The following is a 21,800-nucleotide window of genomic DNA, read 5'->3' on the forward strand; positions in this document are numbered from 1 at the left end:
GTGGAAAAATTCTCCAAGTGAATCTGTTTTGGTTTTGATAGTCTTATTTTGATGCTTTGGAATTTTGAAGGCTGTTCCCTTCATGTGAGATTAGACAGTAGATTTTCAAAGAGAGCAGAGGATGAAGTTCTCTAGTGCTTCTATTTAAAGTTTCCTGTCTTCTCAACTTGCTATCAAATTTTCTGAGGGCAAGACTCAGCCACTACATGTGTGATCCTTCATTCTCTCTAATTCAACATTCATTAAGAAGCTTCCCTGTCGAGCATTTTTTAAAGTGTAGGGGCTGCAGAGATGAATGAGGTAGATCTATTTACCTCAGAGTGGAATCTTTTAGAAGAAATAACAAATACAGTTGAAGGCTGAGACCTCAAATCATTACTGGAATGAAGAAAGGGATAAAGAAGCACAGCAGTCATAGAATAAAAGTAGAGAACGTGAATGGCTCAGTTTTAGTTTTCAAGTGTATGATGAAAAGTCATGTGTTGAGAGAACTATTGGATTAAAATTAGCGTAAATCAGAAGCATGTGGAAAAAAGTGAGTAAGCCCAAATGTAGCGACTACTGAAAAGAAAGCCAAAACCTAGAAAAGGCAGAACCACCCCCCAAAAGGGCAAGTATGAAATGTTTTAAAAATTAAAATGGGCTTCATAGATAATATAGATTGCAAGGTTAGCTGCATCTATGTTTGTTAAAAGCAGTCAAGCGAATGCATTTTATTTTTCACTTTGCGTCTTTTATGTTGACTCTATTCTGTTCTATTGACACTTGTTCATTATGAAAAATTGCCTCTTTCACAAGTATATCCAGGCCTGGATACTACTGAAGACCCCCAAAGAAGACCATGTACAATTTATGATATGGTGCTCAATGTTCTAGAATCTATGGTGTACTTTTATACTGAGAGTTAACATTCAAATTGACTGTTACCAGCAGGATTGCTTTATAGCAACATTTACTGCTCGCTGGTAAGAAATCTAATGGCTTTACAAAGGTCATAACACATAGTTTTAAGTAATCTGATCTTCCACAAATCGCCATCTTGTACAGAATATGGCAATGACCTAGAGGGGAAATTCTTTGTCACATTTAGTTTTACAAGATGCCTATTTTATACATGAATATGGGTGTGGGATCAAAAAGAACAATAAGTGCTTTGAATACATTTGCAAGTGCAGTTTTAAACTAATGTATTGATAGGTATACTGAGACTGTTCTGTCTATTCTAGAACCCATCTGTCACTGTCTCTTGAAGCAGTATTTTCCATTTTTGTATCTTTGAAAAATAATGATAACCTGCTTTGCCCTTATGTTTTTTTGTTTTTTTTTTTTTTTAAAGATTTATTTATTTATTTGTTCATACAGAACTGGGGTACAGGCCAGAGGCTCAGGGGCGGTGAGAGGCTTCACCAGAGACAGAGTGGGGAGCAGAACAGGCAGATCAACGAAGTACACTGCTGAGGGGAGCAGCGGGCGGGGCAGGAGAGGTCTGCCACACCATGTGGTCACCTCCGGGGCAGGCGGGAATCGAACTCATGCGGAAGCGGCTTTAGATTCTCAGTGCTGTGCTTTAACCCGCTGCGCCACCAGGGAGGGCCTTGCCCTTATGTTTAATAAATGGAAAAGAATTGAGGGCTTTTAGTACATATGACAAAGTAAGATATATGCCATAGGCTAGTTAATTATCTGCTATCCAAGGGATAAAACTTATAACAAATTATACCAAAAAACTTATATTTTATGTTAATGGGAATTATGGAATCAGAAACCGTAAAGTAGATTTCAGTCTAGAACAACACACTTTATAACAAAAATAATTTAAACAAAAGTAAACTTTATCTTTACATTCTAGTGTAGTATTTAGAATTATCAATTTTGCAATTCAGCTATGCTTAGAATAGATTCAGTGCTACCAAATTATGTCTTTGAGCCTTTTAAAATGGACATATTATATTTAAATCTCTGTTCTCGATAATTTTTCCCTTATCTCCAACAGATTTTAGAAATTTAGAGTTCCCAGGAGGACGGTCACAACCCTGCAATGCCAGCAGATGTTTCTGTTTAATAGAGTTAAGTTAATTTATTATGAAATTCTGTTTCCTTTAAGTAAACACACACTGGAGGTTTGCCAGGAGGGTTGAAATCAATTCCTGCTGGGCCAGTAAGTAGGAGTTTATTCAGTAAGTGCTAGCCTGTTTTTTCTTGGAAAAAACAGTTGATTAAAGATTCTAACTTGCGGCCCTCCCTGGTGGCGCAGTGGGGTAGAGCACAGCACTGAGAAGCTAAAAGCCACTTCCACATAGGTTCGATCCCCACCTGCCCCTGAGGAGATCCACATGGCGCCGCAGACCTCTCCTGACCGGCCCGCTGCTCCCCTCAGCACTGTACTCCGTCGATCTGCCTGTTCTGCTCCCCACTCTGTCCCTGGTGAATCCTCTCACCCTCCGCATCTCTGGCCTGTACTCCAGTTCTGTATGAATAAATAAATAAATCTTTAAAAAAAAAAATCTAATTTGCAGTGTGAATCATGAGCTCCCAAGAAATTATTAATTAGCAATGATTAAGTCCAAAGCAACAAACACTTATAAAGATAGAGATTTTAAAGTTGAAAGAAACCTTAGACAGCTTTCTATTTAATCCTATCTTTTTTACAGATGGAAAAAACTCATCCCAGAGCAGCTAACTGGTCTCCCCAGGATTACAGTACCACAAAAGCTATTCTGACTGCAACTGTGTGATCCTCTCCATTGCTTTGAACTAATTTCTGAGACAACACTGTAGTTAATTTTTAGTCATCTTCACTAATATCCCTAAGTTAATCAGAAATATATTATGTATCTCTTAGATACTTATATATTTTAGGTAGATAAAATTAGTGGTGTCTATTTCCTATAGATCTTATTTATTAAAATTATATACAAAACCTCAAGTATATTGAAAAAGTTCATTCCTTTAAAGTGCACCACTCAGATAAATATGGCTCATATGTCTTTCTCCTTTAGCGCTGTCCACAAAGTAAACAAAACCGAAAACTTGTGAAGCCATACAACAAGGTAACTGGGGCTCATGTCCAATGGAATGAAGTGGCCAAGGCAGATATTTGTCATCAGCCTGTGTTTTTCATTTAGGTAATATTTTTGAGCTCTGGGAATATGTGAAGTATAAATAAGTACTGGATGAAACTGATAGAAAAGGCTGGCTCCCATTACATGAAGCTATTGTTCAGCCTATTCAACAAATACTGGAAATTGTTCTAGATGGTACAAGAACATCAAAACCCTTTGATTAAACTTGAAGGCAAGATGTAGAAGTCTTTAAAGTTCCCAAGGGATACAATAAGTATATGGAAAAAGCAAAACGAAGATCATTTGGGATTTGGAAAAGGCAATACCCATTATTTTCCACAGAGAACAAAAATTAGCATGTTTTATTATAGTTACCGCTCCCATTATTATACATCTAGCATCTTATAATATCCTTGAGAATCTTCTATATCTTAACCTTAGATGTTGCCTCCTCATTCTATTCTAGACATGGTAGATACTTGAAAAGCAGCTATTTAGTCAGCTGGCCTGTTAAAAACAATAGCTAGCCACATAGATGCCTAGTCAGATATGCACGTCTAGAAGACGATATCAAACATGGTGTTTCTTTTCTAACACATTTCAATAATTAATTCTCATTTCCACATCTACTGTCTTCATTTGATAAAAACTAATTTCAGATACAATTTAAATAATTCGAAGGATTGAGGAGTTGTATTACAAAGTATCAAGAAATGATAATTTGTAGTGTTCGTTTTTTTTTTTAAGATTTATTTATTTATTCATATAGAACTGGGGTACAGGCCAGAGATGCGGAGGGTGAGAGCATTCACCAGAGACAGAGTGGGATGCAGAACAGGCAGCTTGACCAAGTACACTGCTGAGGGGAGTAGCGGGCGGACCAGGAGAGGTCTGCCTGGCCATGTAGATCTCCTCAGGAGCAGGCGGAATCCAATTTATGCGGAAGTGGCTTAAGCTTCTCAGTGCAGTGCTTTAACCCCTGTGCCACAAGGGAGGGCCAATGTGTGTTCGTTTGTTTTTTAAAGATTTGTTTATTTATGCTTACAGAACTGGGGTACAGACCAGAGGTGTGGGGGGTGAGAGGATTCACCAGAGACAGAGTGGGAGCAGAACAGAAAGATTGACAAAGTACACTGCTGAGGGGAGCAGTGGGTGGGTCAAAAGAGGTCTGCCACGCCATGTGAGTCAGCTCCCTAGCTTGGGACTGAACTCGTGCTGCAATGGCTTCGGAGAGCTTCACAATGCGGTGCTTTAATCCATTGCACCACCAGGGAGAACCCTATTTGTTTTTTAAAAAGCCTTGACACATAGGTGCTTCTATCTGCCCACATGATTAGCAAGTTCATTGTTACCTAAACATCTTCACTTTCAAGACTCCAGGGAAGAAAACACTGTAAAACTTTGCTCTGACTCTGTCCTATTTGAGGACAGATCCCGTAACTCAAGGCAGAGTCCATGAGCTCAGTAAGAAAGAGTTTACAGTTTCCTTCCTCAAAAGGCTCCAAGATAAACAGAATAAATACCAGTTGGCCTGCCTGGTGGAGGGGGATGCCAGAGATAACTTCTGAGTTTGCTTCCAGCCCTGCATTTCTAGGAAATAGACAGTTAAGAACAACATAGATTTTATTATCATGACATCTCTGAAGTCATGACATATGGCCTATATTTAAAAATATAAATATTTGAATTTATAAAAAGTCAGGAGAATATTTTCTTAAAAGAGAAAAAAAATAAACATACCTACCTTCATTTAATAAACATTCATCAGGTCTTCTTTTAGTCTCCTCTTTTTCTTCAATTGATTTTTCCAATTTAATTATATAATATTGCCTTATCTTGTCATATGCAATAGATTTTTAAGTGAAGATGTTTAACTTGACACAAAGCTTTCACATCTTAGCATCCTATCAGCCATTCTGGGAATTTAGATCACTGATGGAGAAACACCTTTGACTTTGGCGGTCAAAGCTGGTCTGGTGGAAAATGTAAGAACTTTACTAGAAAAGGGAGTGCAACCAAACTCCAAAAATGATATAGGAGCGACACCTCTTCTGATTGGCGAGTGACTTTTCCCCCCTGGTTTTTAGATTGTGAGACAAATACTAATGTTTAGTAAGTTGGAAACCACTGTGTATTGGCTACAATTATGTGACCTCATTTCCTTTCATTGCCTGAATTCCTCTTCTAACACCATCTGACCTGTCCTATGAGTTTGTTTTCTCACACAAAGATAGAAGTCAAGTGTAAAAGATGGATATATCCTTCAGCACCTGCTAACCAGGAGGAAACTGAACTGGCAGTGGTATAAGGCCAGAAGTACAAGTTGTAAAAGAATATTCTTTAGGAGGGCTGTATGTATATATGACAAGTAGCCAGAAGAAAGAGGCAAAACGAAGATTCCAAGGAGACGTCAGAGCCAAAGGAGGCCAAAATGGAAGGAAGCAGAGCCAGCAGAGTCTAAGCACACCTACAATGCTGGGCAAAAGGTGATTCACGTGGTGGCCAAACAGGAAAGCTAAAAGAAATACCTGAAGGAAACACAAATCTGAAGAAATCACTTATCAACTTCTCAATTTTGTGTATACTGTTGCTTGTTGACCAAGAATCGGTTTGTAGAAACCCACAGAAAAGACATTTCACTCCAAGAGACCAAAGGTAACATTTCCTTTCTCTTAAGAATGTAAGATGGTGGAGTAAAGCTTTTGGACTTTGCCACCTGACATCTGTGGATGTAAATCCTAGCTATGATATTACAGTCATGGCCTCAGTTCCCTCAAGTGTAAAATAGAGATACAATGGGCCTTCCCTGGCGGTGCAACAGATTAGGATGCAGCACTGCAGCCACTTCAATGAGAGTTCAATCCCCAGCTCCAGAGGTGAGCCACATGGCACAGCAGACCTCTCCTGTCTCGCCCACTGCCCCCCTCAGCAGTGTACCTCATCAATCTGCCTGTTCTGATCCCCACTCTATCTCTAATGAATCCTCTCGCCGCCTCTGCACCTCTGCCTGTACCCCAGTTCTGTATGTATAAATAAGTAAATTTTAAAAAAATAGAAATACAATACCAGTATGCAGCATGGTCATAAAAACTTAGAGAAAAATCCAATATATAACCCCCCATGCTACATGACAAATGCTCAGAAGAGAAGAGTCATTTTGAATTTGTGTGTGGCAGTCAGGGAGACCTGGGATCATTTACCAGCTATCACAGAGGGAGAGAATAAACATCATATTTTTACTTTCTTAGTCTTCAGTCATCATCTTTGTCTTTATTTATGGAAAACCCTAAGATGGTCCAAACAAATCCCTTTTGCTCCCGCCAGAGTCCTTCTTCCTCATCAGCCATTTAGCCCTTTTTTGTGGTGCTTTGATGTAATGCAGTCACATCACACACTTATTTGCTGAGAGGGGAATACCTGATTTGTGGTGATCTGACAGTTACTGAGGGAATTTATTTTTTTTTGTACTTGGACTCACTGACTATCACCCTTCTGAAGCCGGTATCACCTTTCTCCAGTTGGATAGTCATAAGATTATCCCAGCCAGTGGGACGAAGGGTGCAGAGGAAGCCTGGAGAAGCTTCTGGCGAATGTCCAAGGTCCACTGCCTTTCATCTTTCCCCACAACCTATGCTATTAGCAGTTCCATTAATTTTACTTCATACAGTTTCTTTCTCACAAATCAATATAGATCATCTTCACTATCTCCTTCTTCAGTCTCACAATCCTTGTTCAGATACCTCTGAAAAATGTCTTCGCTGTGTGTTATGTGAATCAGAACTAATTCGAGCTAATAATAATTAAATTACATAAGGAAAAACACATATATGCAGAGGAGGAAGAAAATGAAAGAAATGTAAAGGAAAAAGGAAAAGTTCCAGCAAACTTTAAAATGTTCAAAAGTGCTTATAATCTATGCAAAGACTCCAATTTTTTTTCCATCTAATTCCCTAACTCTTCAAGTAAAGCTTGGTTCTCTTTAACCATTATTACTGAATGTATAAATCATTCAATTTGTATTTTGCTTAGGTATGTTACACAAATAGCAAGCCTTATTAGTTTTCACCGTTTCTGTCATCTTTTGTTTAAGAATGTGTAGTGTTTTAACTTGGGTGGGTACTCTGTAATTTACATTATTATTTCTATGGGAAACAAGGTATTTTTATTAGTCCCAAAATGTAAATACCAAATAAAGATTTGTTCTTAAAGCTATGTAAAGCGGAACATAATCCATATCTGCTGTTATTTTCAAAAGGAAGACAAATGTAGCTAATCAATATGATTCTGAGTCAGACAACAGGAAAACGAATTACTCAAGAAGAGGTTCAGCACTTTAAAACATTTCTTTTCCTATGTAGAAAATGGAAGCAACAATGGGAACCAGAAAGGTAAATGAGGACACACAGCTCTTAGTTCGTTTCACTTATTGATGTTTGCTCCGCCATAGCACCAGCTAGTTGAGGTAATTCGCTGTAATTAGAGCTGCTAGTGGCAGGTGAGCAATTCAGAAAAGGACCTCTGTCAACAGATGCAGATTCTACTTTGGACAGTGAGCAGGAGAAAAGCTGGAAACTCACTGCAGACGGCCTGCCTGTCTCCAAATGAAGTCGGCAGAATCATATTGATTAGCTACATTTGTCTTTCCCTCTTTCATGCCGGGTGGAGCCCTTTCCCTTAACTTGGCCAAGGTCCCTTCTGCATTCTCCTCCGAGCTCCACATGTTCTACCTGCTGCTACATTTGCTGCCTCTCCCAGCAAGGCCCAACTCTGAGCCACAGTAAGTCTCCCTTCAAAGTATCAGCTTCTTTCTGCATGGTAAACTCCACAGGTGAGATCCAAGTCTGTCTTTCTCCAGTTTTCCACAGAGCCTGGGCCTTTTCACAACACTGGCATATATTACTTTACTAAGTGAAGGAAGGAATTAAGCAAGTGTAACTGTATTTATTTCTTTGTATAGAGAGGTACTCTGCCCGCCTTAAGAAAAGTACAGCACTATGAAATTATCCACAGCAGTTGCAGCACAAGTTCTCCTGACCTGTCTGCTACTCCCCCCAACAGTTATTTCAGTCTATCTGCCTGTTCTGCTCCCCACTCTGTCTCTGGTGAATCCTCTCACATGTTCCCCACCCCTAACCACCCCCCACCTCTGGCCTGTACTCCAATTCTGTGTGCATAAATAAAAAATCTTTAAAAAAAAAAGATTTTACTTACTGATAAAAGTACATTTACCTATTCCAGAAGTATTTATATCCAAACCAAAGCAATCACTTAATAATCTAAAGGGGAGAGTTTTTTAACAGTGTGAGTTCAGCCATTAGAAGTAAAGCAAGGGGGAGAGAGACATCTGGTTTACATTAGTTGTCACATGGTTCACCTGTTTAGAACAGGCCTACCTACATTCTAAACATCCCTATCTGCTTGTTCTGCTCCCCACTCTGTCTCTGGTGAATCCTCTCACCTGTCTCCCACCTCTAGCCCCCCCCCTCCCCGGCCTGTACTCCAGTTCTGTGTGCTCCCATTAGGAGCATGGGAAAGAGAAATTAATTGATATTGCTATGTTGGGTATGTGGGAGTTGTGGGGGGGCCTGGGATCTTTGCAAATGGGGGTGGAAAACTTGATAAACATTATTTACTCATATGAATCCAGGACCCTAGAAGTGATGAAATGATATTAATATTTATTGAACTCCTAAATATGTTCTAAATGTGTTATAGACATTCATTAATTGATATAACTTATAATTGAAGGATGCTATTTTCATCTTATTGATGAACAAATTAATAATTAGAAAAAGAGCACATAACACTCTATCAATGGACACTATTTTCCATGAAACTCTTGTCTCTCCTCAAGTCAAGGGCTTAAGGAAAAGGCAGTATGATCTGGTACACTGACACTCCACATTCAAAATAGGAGCTATAGAAAAGGTATGCAAAAAAAAAAAAAAAAAAAACAAGAGTTATTTGTCTTAATATTCTTACTACTGACTATTCTTTTCAAATCATCTTCCAACTCTACCAAAGGGCTCCCACAACATGGCATCTGCACTCAGGAAACACGACACCAGACTGGCCAGCCCTGCCTCAAGCGACCGTCAGCAATGCATCATCCAACAAGACCACAAAGGTATCAGAGCTCTGCTACTAAGTCACGAAGTAGTGTCCACCTGAGGAGTATATATATCTGGGGATACACCTTTGAGTGTTTCCACCAAGGACGGTTGCCTGATGTTACAAAGGTGTGCAAGAAGGCACTGTACCCCCTGATGTTTCTTTTGCCTTTTGGGTCCCTTTCCTTTATTCCTCACTAGATCTTGTTCCTCTCCTGATCTTGTACCCTCTCCCTTCACAACTCCTCACAGACCCCCTTTCCATCCTTCAATTCAGCTGAACTCTATACATCATGATCTACAAATCTGCATCAGACCCTGCTGGCCCTCTCTATGACAGAGATGGCTGTAACAAAGATGGCTCACCTAGTCACGGCATCTTCTTCTCAAATGAATGCTTATTCTTTCACACTTTTGACATAATGCTTCCTCTCAATGAAGACTTCCCTTTACCTCTGTTTCATCACTTGCTTTTCCAAATCCAGTCAGTTGCCGGGTACTAGGGTGTTTCTTCTCATGTTGTGCTCCCTCTGGTCTGCATCCTCACATCTTCCCTAGACCATCACAGTGTATCCTAACCACTCTCCTGGTACCCAGCCTCCCCAATGGAGAATCTGTCCTACCTACTGTACCACACCCCCTCCTCCAAAGGGATGACTTTAATCATACAAACAATCCATACAATCCTCAGTAGCTCCCCTACTACTCACAGACCAGCCACAGGCCCCCATGCATCATCCTGAATTGTCTCTTCAGGTTTATCCCTCATGATCCTAGCATACCCTGTCCTCCAGCTAACACACCTGCCATGCCCATTTTCTGACACTAGCCTCGAGGTTTAAACTTTTGGTCCTCAGTGTTCTCATCTGTAATTAAAGGCAAGTACCATAAGGATCTTTTGTGAGAGAAAAGGATAGCTTTACTTAGGCCCCTAAATGGCAACTTTTTTTTCTATGAACTGGGGTACAGGTCAAAGCTGCAGGGGTGGTGAGAGGCTTCACCAGAGGCAAAGTCGGGAGCAGAACAGGCAGATCTACTGAAATACACAGGCAGATCTACTGAAATACACTGCCTAAGGGAGCAGTAGGTGGATCAGGAATGGCCTGCCACACCATGTGGGTCACCTCCCTGGCCAGGGATAGAACTCGCAGTGAAGCAGCTATGGGCAAGTTTCAAAGTGCTGTGATTTAACCTGTTGCACCACCAGGGAGGGCCTGCAACCTCTTAAATATCAAATAAACCCCATGATACAAGGGTTTGTGTTAGCCTGGTTAACAGTTGAGATGGAGATTTCACAGAAGTCATTAGCTTGCCCAAAGCTGTTTCTGTCAGCAGCAGAACCGTATTCAAATACAAACTGCTTTCCCTACATGCTGCCTTCTGGTCTGCTGTCAGTTGACTTAGACAGTTACAAAGATAGAGGTAGAGCTTTGTTATATATATATCAAAGATATTTTGTTTCATTTCCTCTTTGAGCTTCTTAAGAGAGATTTATTCACTTTAGGATCTTCTGCTGGATAACATACAGTGTTTGCACCTAGAAAATAATTGATCAATATTTGTTGAAATGAAATCAAGTCTTAATTGTCATTTTTATATGTAAGGATCTAAGGAGCCCTTTTACTGAGACCTTTGTTGATCTTAGAAATTGACCTATTCATTTCTTAGCTGATCTTGTGATGCACAAATTTTCCAATAACATAAAACATGCTGCATGGTTGTTTAGTAAAAATACTGAGAATGTAGATGTTTCTAATTTGTAATAAAGCCCTCACAAAAAAAGGAAAACAACAGGTTTTTTTTTAAAAGATTTATTTATTTATTCATACAGAACTGGGGTGCAGGCCAGAGATGCTGGGGGTGAGAGGATTCACCAGAGACAGAGTAGGGAGCAGAACAGACAGATCAACGAAGTACACTGCTGAGGTACACTGCTGAGGGGAGCAGCGGGCGGGTCAAGAGAGGTCTGCCTCGCCATGTGGCTCTCCTCCAGGGCAGGCGTGGATCGAACTCATGCGGAAGTGGCTTAAGCTTCTTAGTGCAGTGCTTTAACCCGCTGCGCCACCAGGGAGGGCCACAACAGGTTTTTTTTTTTTTTTTTTTTTTTTAAGATTTATTTATTTGTTCATACAGAACTGGGGTACAGGCCAGAGGCTCAGGGGTGGCGAGAGGCTTCACCAGAGACAGAGCGGGGAACAGAACAGGCAGATCGACGAAGTACACTGCTGAGGGGAGCAGCAGGCAGGTCAGGAGAGGTCTGCCACGTCATGTGGTCACCTCCAGGGCAGGCGGGAATCGAACTTATGCGGAAGTGGTTTTAGCTTCTCAGTGCTGTGCTTTAACCCGCTGTGCCACCGGGGAGGGCCCACACAGGTTATTTTTAAGGGAACTCCTTGACAACCCACGCAGCATGCCGCATGTATCTTATTACCAGGCAGTGAAGTATCTGTTCTGGCAGATGATAGGTCATCTCTATTGTTTGAGGCAGCAAAGGGGGCAATTCAAAGTAATTTTGATTGAATTTCTTTCCTGCTGAAATATGAAGGAAGTGGAACTGTGCCTAACATACAGTTCATCTTTTTATTCACCGAGCGGCCTATAAGGCACCTTACCTGTGAGTAATAAGTCACCGAATGATTATCTTCCATTGGAAAAACAAAATTGTATATACAGAGTTTTATAAACTACCCCCCAAATTCAAAAAGAAGATGAGCAGAAAGCTCACAAACTTCGCTTATTTGAGTATTTGCTTGATATTTCCCTTTCTTTTTATTGTCTTATGTTTTATTAAACATTTTCCACATTAAACAAACATTAGTTTTGTAGAGAAATGTCTTTGTTTTAGAAGAAGCTGTAAGTGAGAATTCTACACAAGCCACCCAAATGTGCTTTTTTTTTTAATGTGTTTAACAAAATGCTACAGATTTCAGAATAATTTTTCTCTTGACAAAGATTTTATGGCAAAACTTTCAATTATGTGCCATCACCTATGGATATTATAGTGTAACTGCAAATTTATACTTGAATAGAAAAATTTCATTTTAAATGTACTTATTCAAAATAAAACCTGATAGATTTTCAATTACAATATGTGCCACAACTAACACATCAATAAAATCCTATAATCATTATATTAAACTATGCACCATGACAATATGAGAGTATGGTTTGAGGCAATTACACATATTTCATATACTGCAAAACTTTGAAACACTTAGGTTTTATCACTCTAAGTGGCCACATTGGCTACGTTAAGTGACCAATGACGTATAATTGACGCTAAGTGACATGCTGTTAAAGTTTACCTGGCCTTCTTCCCAGTGTTCATAAATTCACACATGGTAGCTTTGAATTAGGTACAAGAGATCAAATTATCCTTGCCTGTGATTCACTACACGTCTAGTTGATCAGGCAAGTGTGAAATTCACAACTTTATAACAGGCACTTAGATACTTCAGCTGTGGTTAGTTATCTCAGTTGGACTGAAGTAAGGTTAATGGAATAACAACGATTCATTTTGTGATTAATAATTCAATTGCAGGCCTTCCGTGGTGGCACAGTGGGTTAGAGCACAGCACTAAGAGGCTAAAGCCACTTCAGCATGAGTTTGATCCCCGCTTACCACGGAGGTGACCCACATGGTGCGGCAGACCTCTCCTGGCCTGCCCACTGCTCCCCTTAGCCCTGCACCTCTGGCCTATATCTGAGTTCTGTATGCATAAATAAATAAATAAATCTTTGAAAATAATAATAATTCAATTTCAGGTCCTCTCTAGTGGTGCAACAGGTTAGGGCACAGCACTGCAAGCAAGCTGCAACTGCTTCAGTGTAAGTACAAACCCCAGCCCTGAAGGTGACCCACACGGTGCAACAGTATATTTCATCGATCTGCAATTCTGCTCCCCACTCTGTCTCTGGTGAATCCCCTCACACCACCCCTGCACCTCGGCCTGTACCCCAATCTGTATGCATAAATAAATAAATCTTTAAAATAATTAAATAATTCATTTGCAAGTTTTGTAGAAGTAGAGAGGTGATATATGGACAATATTAAAGGATAGAGTGCTCAGAAAGTAATGAAAGAAAGGGATGAGAGAGAAGTAATGAATGAGAATTCAAATGGTCTAAATTCCAGTCCTTAATCAACATCTGTCTGTGTGACATTGAACAGGTCATTTTACCTCTCCAGACTTCATATTGCTCTTCTTCTTCTTTTTTTTTTTTTTAAGATTTATTTATTTATGCTCACAGAACTGGGATACAGGCCAAAGGTGTGGTGGGTGAGAGAATTCACCAGAGACAGAGTGGGGAACAGAATAGTCAGATCTACTGAAATACACTGCTGAGGGGAGCAGTGGGCAGGTCAGGAGAGGTCTACTGTGCCATGTGGGTCAGCTCACTGGCTGGGGATGGAACTCCTGATGTAGTGGCTTTGGAGAGCTTATCATAGTGTGGTGCTTTAACCCATTGCACCACTAGGGAGAGCCCATATGTTACTCTTCTTTTAAATGAGGAGTTTGAACTGAGTCATGTCCAAGTTCTCTCCCAGGTCTGTCTTCCAATGATTTCATGATTCTAATGGTCAAGCATCCTACCATGATAGCAGATGAATTTACATTTCTTTTTTACTTTTACTTAAATGGCCAGCACTGGTTGATTCTTCAGAAAGGAATTACAAGATCAGACCATTCCTGAAGAACCAAAATTCTCAGACTAAATATACAAGAACCAGTATGTTGCCTAGGAATATTTAGAATTGGAAGCTGAATCAAAATCAGTCTACCTACTAAGCTGAATAGTGATAGTTAATAGGCAATGTTTTGTACAAGATTATCTAGGGACAATATAGGAAACAATAAAACTGCATTCACTTGTCTAGTGAAGAAGCTGCTTTACTTCATTTCTTGATTTTCATCACGCTATGTGTTACTTGTCTTTTTTTTTTTTTTTTTTTTTTTTTTTTTTTTTTTTTTTTTTTTAATGCACTGACCTATCTTATCCCAGTAACATCTAAAAATTCTATCCAGGGAAGTGGACTATTATCAGTTCATTCAGCAACAGGTAGACAACATGTACAGTGCCTATGACTGCTCATTGAAAATGATTTTGATATCAGTTCCCTGCTTGCTGACCACATTTCTAAGCTCTACGGTGACAAAAGGAAGACTGTCCTATATACTGCTATTTCAAACATGATATCCATTGCATCCAAGCCCTGGATGCTGTGCAGAACCTAACCTAGACCCCCTCAACTGTGTACTTGAGGCAGTAAAAGCCAACAATCATGAAATTGTCTGACTGCTTCTCTCCCATGGAGCTAATATCAGTGGCTATTTTATGCCCATAAGTAACATACATTTCTGCAGTGCCATCATTATGCCCTCAATGATGAGGCTGTTGCTGAGAAACGGTTAGCAAGTGGAGATACGCTTTGACTGCATGCATGGAGACATATTTGGAAATTTGTTTGTGTGGCCACAGAGAAGATATTACCACATGGACACCTTGTATCATAAAAGATAACCCGGTGAGTTACATCCTTTTCTTCTTCATATTGGGTCAATATCCCACCTTTCACCCATTTGACAATATTACAAGAAAACTCAGTGCTAACTTTTCTATTTTCTTGTCCTTGAAATTTTGTTGGCAATGCTATGAGGATGTGTAAAATCAAGCCAAAAAAATAAAAAGTGATGTTTATTTTTCTTGAATTGGGAGCTAACTATGGAAGAATTTGAAAGGGTACATAATTAATAACTCATACTTTTTTCATGAAATGTTGAGGAAAGATGAATAGAAACATGATTCTTCCATGTTATGGTCACTATAATCACATAGTTTCAGAAAAACATGCAACAGATTTATTTTTATTTTTGTTCATTACAAAGAGAGTTCTTTTATTTTCTATAAAAAGATGAAGATTACTTTTTCTTAACAAAATGGTGTGCTTATGTATAGGGTATATTAAAAATTCTATTAAATTAAATTTTTATCAGTTTTCTCAGTTCTGTGAGGCTATTACAGTTCCTTTGGATAAAGCACATTGTTGGCAGCTAGAATAGATCATATAGAATAGACATCCCTTTGTGTGCTAACTGAAATCCATACTAGAAGTCCAGAGAGAATGGCCAGAAATATGTCAAATACTACCTAAAAAAAATTTTGTCTACAATTTTTTTATTATGTATAGAAGTTTTTTAATGTCACCTTTGATAATTTTTCAATAATGCTTTATTCCCTGAATTATGTTTTTAAAAATCATCCTTTACATTTCTTCTTATACAAGATAAAAATTAGGGGGCTTTTCTTGGTATTTTCCAACTTTTAAAATATATAACATGTAATGCTAGCACTATGTTAATATTCTGACTATAACTCATTTTGATGAGTTTGTAATATAGAGTTATATAGATTATAGTCTCTATGCAACATGAATATATAAAACACATCTTAAAATACACCTTACAGAGTTACATATCTTCATGCTTGCTTTTACAAATAAAAAACTAAGGCTAAGGAGAATTACAAAACAGCCTAGACCCTATGAATTTTTTTACTCTGACCAGTCAATGCTGTCTGTGTGCTTGTACTGGGAAAAAGTGATCAATTTGACAACTTTATTTTTTCCACCTTTTTTTGTTTTTGAGGTAACTTTGGTTTATAACACTGTACATTTAAGATATGGGATCACACCTTCTGAGATGCCTGTCACACCACATCCATCACTAAGGCATCGTCCACTGTGTCCTCTCCCTAGCTTGCCACCCATTATAGTTTTCAGAATACTATAATTTATTATTGGCTTGGTTTTGCTTGACTTTCTGTTTTTTCTTAAGTAATTCTTTTCCTGTGCTAAGGTACTTGAGTTGTTTTTTTGTTTAATGATACTTTTCTAAAAACTGAGTCAATATTGGTTTAACACTGTACATGATTTAGGGGAATAATCTTGTACCTCTTTAGATGTCGCCATCCTATCTATACCCACCACTGAAACACCCACATTGCCTAAGAATAAAGGGAGGAAATTGTATGTCGTTTCCGTCACACCTTTTTACAAGTAGAATAGCTGATTGTTATGAGTACAGTTAACCACTGGATGTCAGGATTCCTTCAAGTATCATCTGTATTTTCCAGGCAGTGTATTTGTTAAGCATGAAAATAAAATGTTAATTTCTTTAAAAGGTGGGTTCATTTTGCCTGTTCAGGTGACAGTAGTTTTGCATCAATCATTTTTGAAAATTTTGAAAACCATTTTAATTTTTTAAGAAAGACAACATGAATGTTTATATCAAACAAAACAGGAAATGTGCCCCTTTTTTTCTTATTCAGTAGAATGATAGTTCACATCACTGAATGGTTTTAATGTATCAATTATGTCAGAATATTTTACATGGATTAATGTTTGATCTCCAAACAACCTTGTGAGATAGGTAACAGTGTTTCCACGTGTCATGCGCAAGAATACTGACTGGGTGGAAGTCAAGAAACTAGTCCAAGGTCACTGAGTGGCAGAGTCAGAATTCAATCCAGAACTGGATCCAAAGCCCATATCTAAGTCCCCATGCTCCGCTGGCCCCTCTAGCACATATTTCTTGAATAACTTATTAGTGGTATAACTGTGGTATTGAGTTGAAGATAAAGACTGACATCAGATATTTGAGTAGTCTTGGATTATTTTGGAAAACATAACATATTTAAGGATCTATCATATGTAATATGGACTCATGGATATATGGAGTCATTTGCAGCAAATGTTTTCCAAATAATTATTCATCAGAAAGATTAGTAGAAGTGAGAAGAAATGTATGTCCATTCTAAAAGTAAATAAATAAATAGATGTGAGCTTTGAATATCTTATATCAAGCCATTCATTTAATATATTCTAGTTGAATATCTATATGAATCAGACGCTTCCTGACACAGGATCAGCCTAAGTGACTGTCTTCATGGTGCCACAGTCAGAGGAATGGTCTGGAAAGCTTACTTACAAATTTAATTTTTTTTTTATGCATTCAGAACTGGAGTACAGACCAGAGGTGCAGGGGCAGTGAGAGGATTCCCCAGAGACAGAGTGGGGAGCAGAACAGGCCAACTGACGAAATACATTTCTGAGAGGAGCAGCGAGCACGTCAGGAGAGGTCTGCTACGTCATATGGGTCATCTCCGGGGTGAATATCAAACTCATGCTGAAATAGCTTTAGCTTCCTAGTGCTGTGCTTTAATCCTCTGTGCCACCAGGGAGGACTACAATTTGAATTCTACTTAGTAGCCAGTTGTTAACATGGCATAACAGTTTATCAAAATGATACTATTAGTGTTATTCTAGAACTGTCTGTATCTCCTAGGTCAATCCACTAATGTTGTTTATATTTTTACTTATTTTACACCCATTTATTTGAGAGAAACCTTGCTCATTAAAGCATTTGTGCTGGTGAAAATTCCAAGACTCATGGGACTCCAATGACTCTTCCAGCCAGCCTCGATAGAGAAGCTTCTACTACCACCATCCATTCAAAGATACATCTTATCTAAAAAGTATGATCTCTATGGACAAGAGCTAAAATTTCCATAATTTTAAACTAATTTCATGGAATCATTTTACATCCTTAAGTGTATTTAAATCCATTTATGTGACAACTGGATCGTGTAGCCTTATAAGAACACTACGTTTCACATCTTTAAGAACAATATGTGATTTTTTTAAGCTGGTCAATATTTTGCAGTTGAATTTTGACTTGCAACAAGTCTTCAAACTCTGCCTATCAAATGACTCCTACATTTCTGTGAACACATCTCTCCTGTGTTTACAAAATAGCCACTTGCTCATATCCACAAAATAGTCACTTGCTCATATCCGTATCTCCAGGCACTTACTGGCCTACTCCTTTCCTTTCTTTTATAACCACACTGTGTAAAAGAGTTGCTCCTGTCTGCAAATACACTCACTGAAACCTGGCTTCCCTTCCCAACATCCTCTAGTTGCTAATCGAACGAGCATTCTTCAAACTTTCAATTATCTCTACAGCACCAAGCACCCACTTTTAAGTGGCCTTCCCTCGGTTTTCCCGATTCTCTGCTCTCTTGATTCTCCTCCCACATCCCTGACTGTTCGATCTCTGTCTGCTTTCGACATTGCTCCTCTGCTGCCAACCTTTATCATGAACTAAGCCCTCTTCTCTTCTTATGCGACGTTCTCTGGGAAATTTGACTCATGACCATGGTCTCAGTTATTACCTATATGATATAGACTATAAAATGTATATCCAAAGATGAATTCTTTCTCTCGTGTGTTTCACACCTAGGTAGACATTTGCTCTAAGGGACATTTCAACTTAAAAACACCTCAAATTCATCATATCCCCGCATGAACTCAGTTCCTTTCTTCAAAACAGCCTCCTTCCCTTATACTTTCTAAGTCAGCAGCCAAATTAGCAACTTAATTTCTCTTCACAAAAGTATGTACATCAACCTTAAGATTTCACTTCCCTTTCCAAATATAATAAATCATCAAACTCTTATAATTTTATCTTTTGAAGTTACAATTTCCTTCTTCTCCATCTCACTGACTAAGCCCTGATTCCATCTATTATCTCCTTTTCCTTGGGGTCCTGCTGAATCTCATCTACATTCTAAACATAACATCCCAGAATGATCATTTACAAATATCAGCAGAATTTCACTCCCTGTTTGAAATCATTCCCACTGCTCTTAGGATAAAGTCCAAAGTTTCACATGGCCTCTGGTGATCTAACTGTTTTTGTCTTTAGCTTTATCTCAAAATCCCTTTCACTTCTCCCCCTCAACCATGTCAAATACCTTTTAGGAATTTATTCTTTGAGTCATGAATCTCGGATTTTCAGATTTCATATAGCATTTTTTTTATGTTTTGCTAAGGGTTGTCAATTACATATATATAATTTACTATCAAAGTCATTTCATCAAAAAAGGAACCATTTTAATGCCAGAATATAAAATGGCTTTAAACTTATTAAAATTGAGTGACTTTAGCTTTGAAAAGACCTACCACAGTCTTCATTTCCTCGTTGACCAGTGCAAATTTCATTCTGGTACAAGTCTCCAAGGTGCTTTGTTTGGGAATCACTGCTGTAGGATAGACCATGTTCACTTACACGGCAAGGTCTGAGTTTCTCCTCCCTCTGCCTGAAATCCTTTCTTTTTCTCCTTTCTCTCTTCACCTCATCAGTCCCCCTTTAACCTACAGCTTTCAGCTGAAATGGGAGGGCCCCTGCTCAGCACAGCTGTTGCTGTTATACATGTCTCAGTTCTCACTGGTCTGCCCTACGAGCCGTAAGCTCTATGAGGGCAGCTATGTCTGCTATAATTCCCAACATTTCTTAGAGTCACTAGAATCCCGGGAGCATAGAATTCAATAATTATTTGTTGAGTGTATTGAATGACACCCAGATAAAAGTAATCAGTGATCTTGTTACAGGGCTGGAGAGGGACACCACTGAGCCCCCAAACCTGTCTGCTCTAAATAGGTTCTGCCACCCACTGCATCAAGACAAGACATAAAGACTTTAATGAAGAGGAATTTTAATACAGTGAGTATACAGTACAGAAGACAAAGAATATAATTTCTAAATCCAACACCTGAATTTACCCATCCCCTCATGGGCAAAAGTCCACTCAAAAGGGATTGGCCCAAAGCAAGGCCTGAAAGCCCACCACAAGACTAAAGCACCTTCTGGCCGGGACCCATAGAACAGGATCAGAAATGGCCAGACAAGTCTGAGAGGAAAAGAGCACAATCAAAATCAATATAAACACTGCCATAGTCACCTCCCCACGGGTCTCTCACCCACATCTGTTTCAACCAGTCCAGGGCCAAGAAACAAGCACGGTTTCTTCATCACATGCTCGCTGCTCCATGTAGCTTCCTCAGGTCTCCTTCTGGCCCTCCATCCTGCTTCCTTCCTCTTCAGATTCCTTCTCTTCTCTCCTTTTCTCTGCTCAGCTCCACCCTCCTTCTGGGTGGGGCAGGGAACCTGGAACTTCCCCTTTTCCAGGGGACCACCCTGTTACAAGCTCATGGTAAAATGAGTTTTCAGTCTCTGAATTGGCTGTGCAATCTAAACAATGTGATTACCTTTTTTTTATTTTGTTAATGTATTTTTCCTATATTTATTTTTAATCTTAAGTGTTACTGTCTCCTTTCAATTAACATCTCACTGATCTGTACATTTTCCCAGGGACATTAAGTGTTATCTATAAAACTTAAATAAGTATTTTTTTAAAATTTCATAATTAGAGCAATAATTTTAGTTTCTTATAGTTCTTAGAGGATACATTTTCATATAAATTAAACTTTAATAGATTTAATTTGAATTATAATGTTTTGGGTGTAGGATTTCATGATTCCTCTGTTGCTATCTAATTATAGGCGAAATGTGTTGTTAATTACAAATATTTCTCTAAATAAATAAAACATGTTAAATAAACTGAAGATTTCACACTTTCTTTAATAAATTTTTATGTAAACCTATTCAAGATACTTTGAATAGTAAATAAAACTCTAGTACACTTAAGTTTTGGTATTTTCTCTGATGTATTTTGTGCAAATATATTTGAAAAATTCTTGAATGTGAACATATGAATTTAATGCCTATGCTAAAGGTTCTGAAGTGGTTCTTTTGGTATTTGTGAACAAAAGAAAATATATCCTATGAAACTGAGGCAACCTCTGTACCCAAAGTGGGTTTGAGCTGTATCTTACCATATCTTAAACTTTTCTACCAATGTTTTTGCTTTTGAGAGGGTTGGATGGTGAGATTAATTTATTCTTAATAAGGATTCTGCTTCTTCTGGGAAGTGTGACTTATCAGGGAGAGGATAACAGCCATTCCTCCCCAATCAGACTTACTTACAGGAGATGCCATTCTTCAGCGTGGCCTATTTAACCAGGTGGAATTGACATGATAGAGTTCTGGTGACATTTTTCCATGCTACCAGCATGACCACGACTGTTTTGATCACTGTGTCCTTTGTTTTGTATCATACAGAGAGAGTGAATGGAAAGAAACAGAAGTTGAGTGAGTTTTGTTGGATTTTTTCAATAGACAGTCTTCAAATAGTATTTCCTTTACCAACTTAAAATAATTTCAATAAGCACATTGAAATCAAGTGCTTCCTGAAAAATATGGTTAAATCATTTCAGTTAAACATAGGATATGTTTCCAGGCAGTAAGTTGGCAATGTAGAAAATATGAAAATGATGTATAAATGTTGCACAGCAAATATTCAGACAGTACTCCCTTTATTGCAGGTTTTGAAAAGTTAGTACACATGGGTCAGATAGTGCAGCTGTTAAAAAAAAAATAGGGTCTTCTATGGTCCAGAGAAACACTTAAGCCTTGTCACTGACTTTTACCAGATATTCCTACACAAATTTTGATTTAAAATAGCATTACTCTTGTGTATATAGTCACCTTTAAATCAGAAATTATTCAGAACACATTAAAAACTCTAAGCAACTTAGTAGGACAAAATGAACAGTACATGTATATACTCATCCTTGTATACACACAGAACATATATAAATCCAATATACACGTATGGATTTATGATAATGTGACATTTTAGCAATTCTATATAAGCAGTGGGCAAC

The 21,800-nt window shown here is 38.5% G+C and overlaps 1 protein-coding gene across 1 annotated transcript in view; it reads left to right on the forward strand.

The window, feature by feature from the left end:
* The window catches only part of ASB15 (ankyrin repeat and SOCS box containing 15), a 28,250-nt gene extending 10,506 nt beyond the window's left edge, over positions 1-17,744 (forward strand). The window contains 20 exon segments of the mRNA XM_012720762.1: positions 3,000-3,030; positions 3,033-3,050; positions 3,126-3,257; positions 4,963-4,989; positions 4,992-5,120; positions 8,980-8,990; positions 9,087-9,132; positions 9,135-9,171; positions 9,173-9,218; positions 11,582-11,735; positions 11,738-11,786; positions 14,154-14,362; positions 14,365-14,394; positions 14,397-14,652; positions 14,654-14,699; positions 15,178-15,201; positions 15,203-15,263; positions 15,266-15,320; positions 17,571-17,599; positions 17,602-17,744. Of these exon segments, the coding sequence (XP_012576216.1) occupies positions 3,000-3,030; positions 3,033-3,050; positions 3,126-3,257; positions 4,963-4,989; positions 4,992-5,120; positions 8,980-8,990; positions 9,087-9,132; positions 9,135-9,171; positions 9,173-9,218; positions 11,582-11,735; positions 11,738-11,786; positions 14,154-14,362; positions 14,365-14,394; positions 14,397-14,652; positions 14,654-14,699; positions 15,178-15,201; positions 15,203-15,263; positions 15,266-15,320; positions 17,571-17,599; positions 17,602-17,744 (1,533 nt within the window).
* Positions 17,745-21,800: the final 4,056 nt, after the last annotated feature.

The sequence above is a fragment of the Condylura cristata genome, unplaced genomic scaffold, assembly GCF_000260355.1.
Source record: "Condylura cristata isolate star-nosed mole 26May11 unplaced genomic scaffold, ConCri1.0 scaffold00005, whole genome shotgun sequence".
NCBI classification, from domain to species: Eukaryota; Metazoa; Chordata; class Mammalia; order Eulipotyphla; family Talpidae; genus Condylura; species Condylura cristata.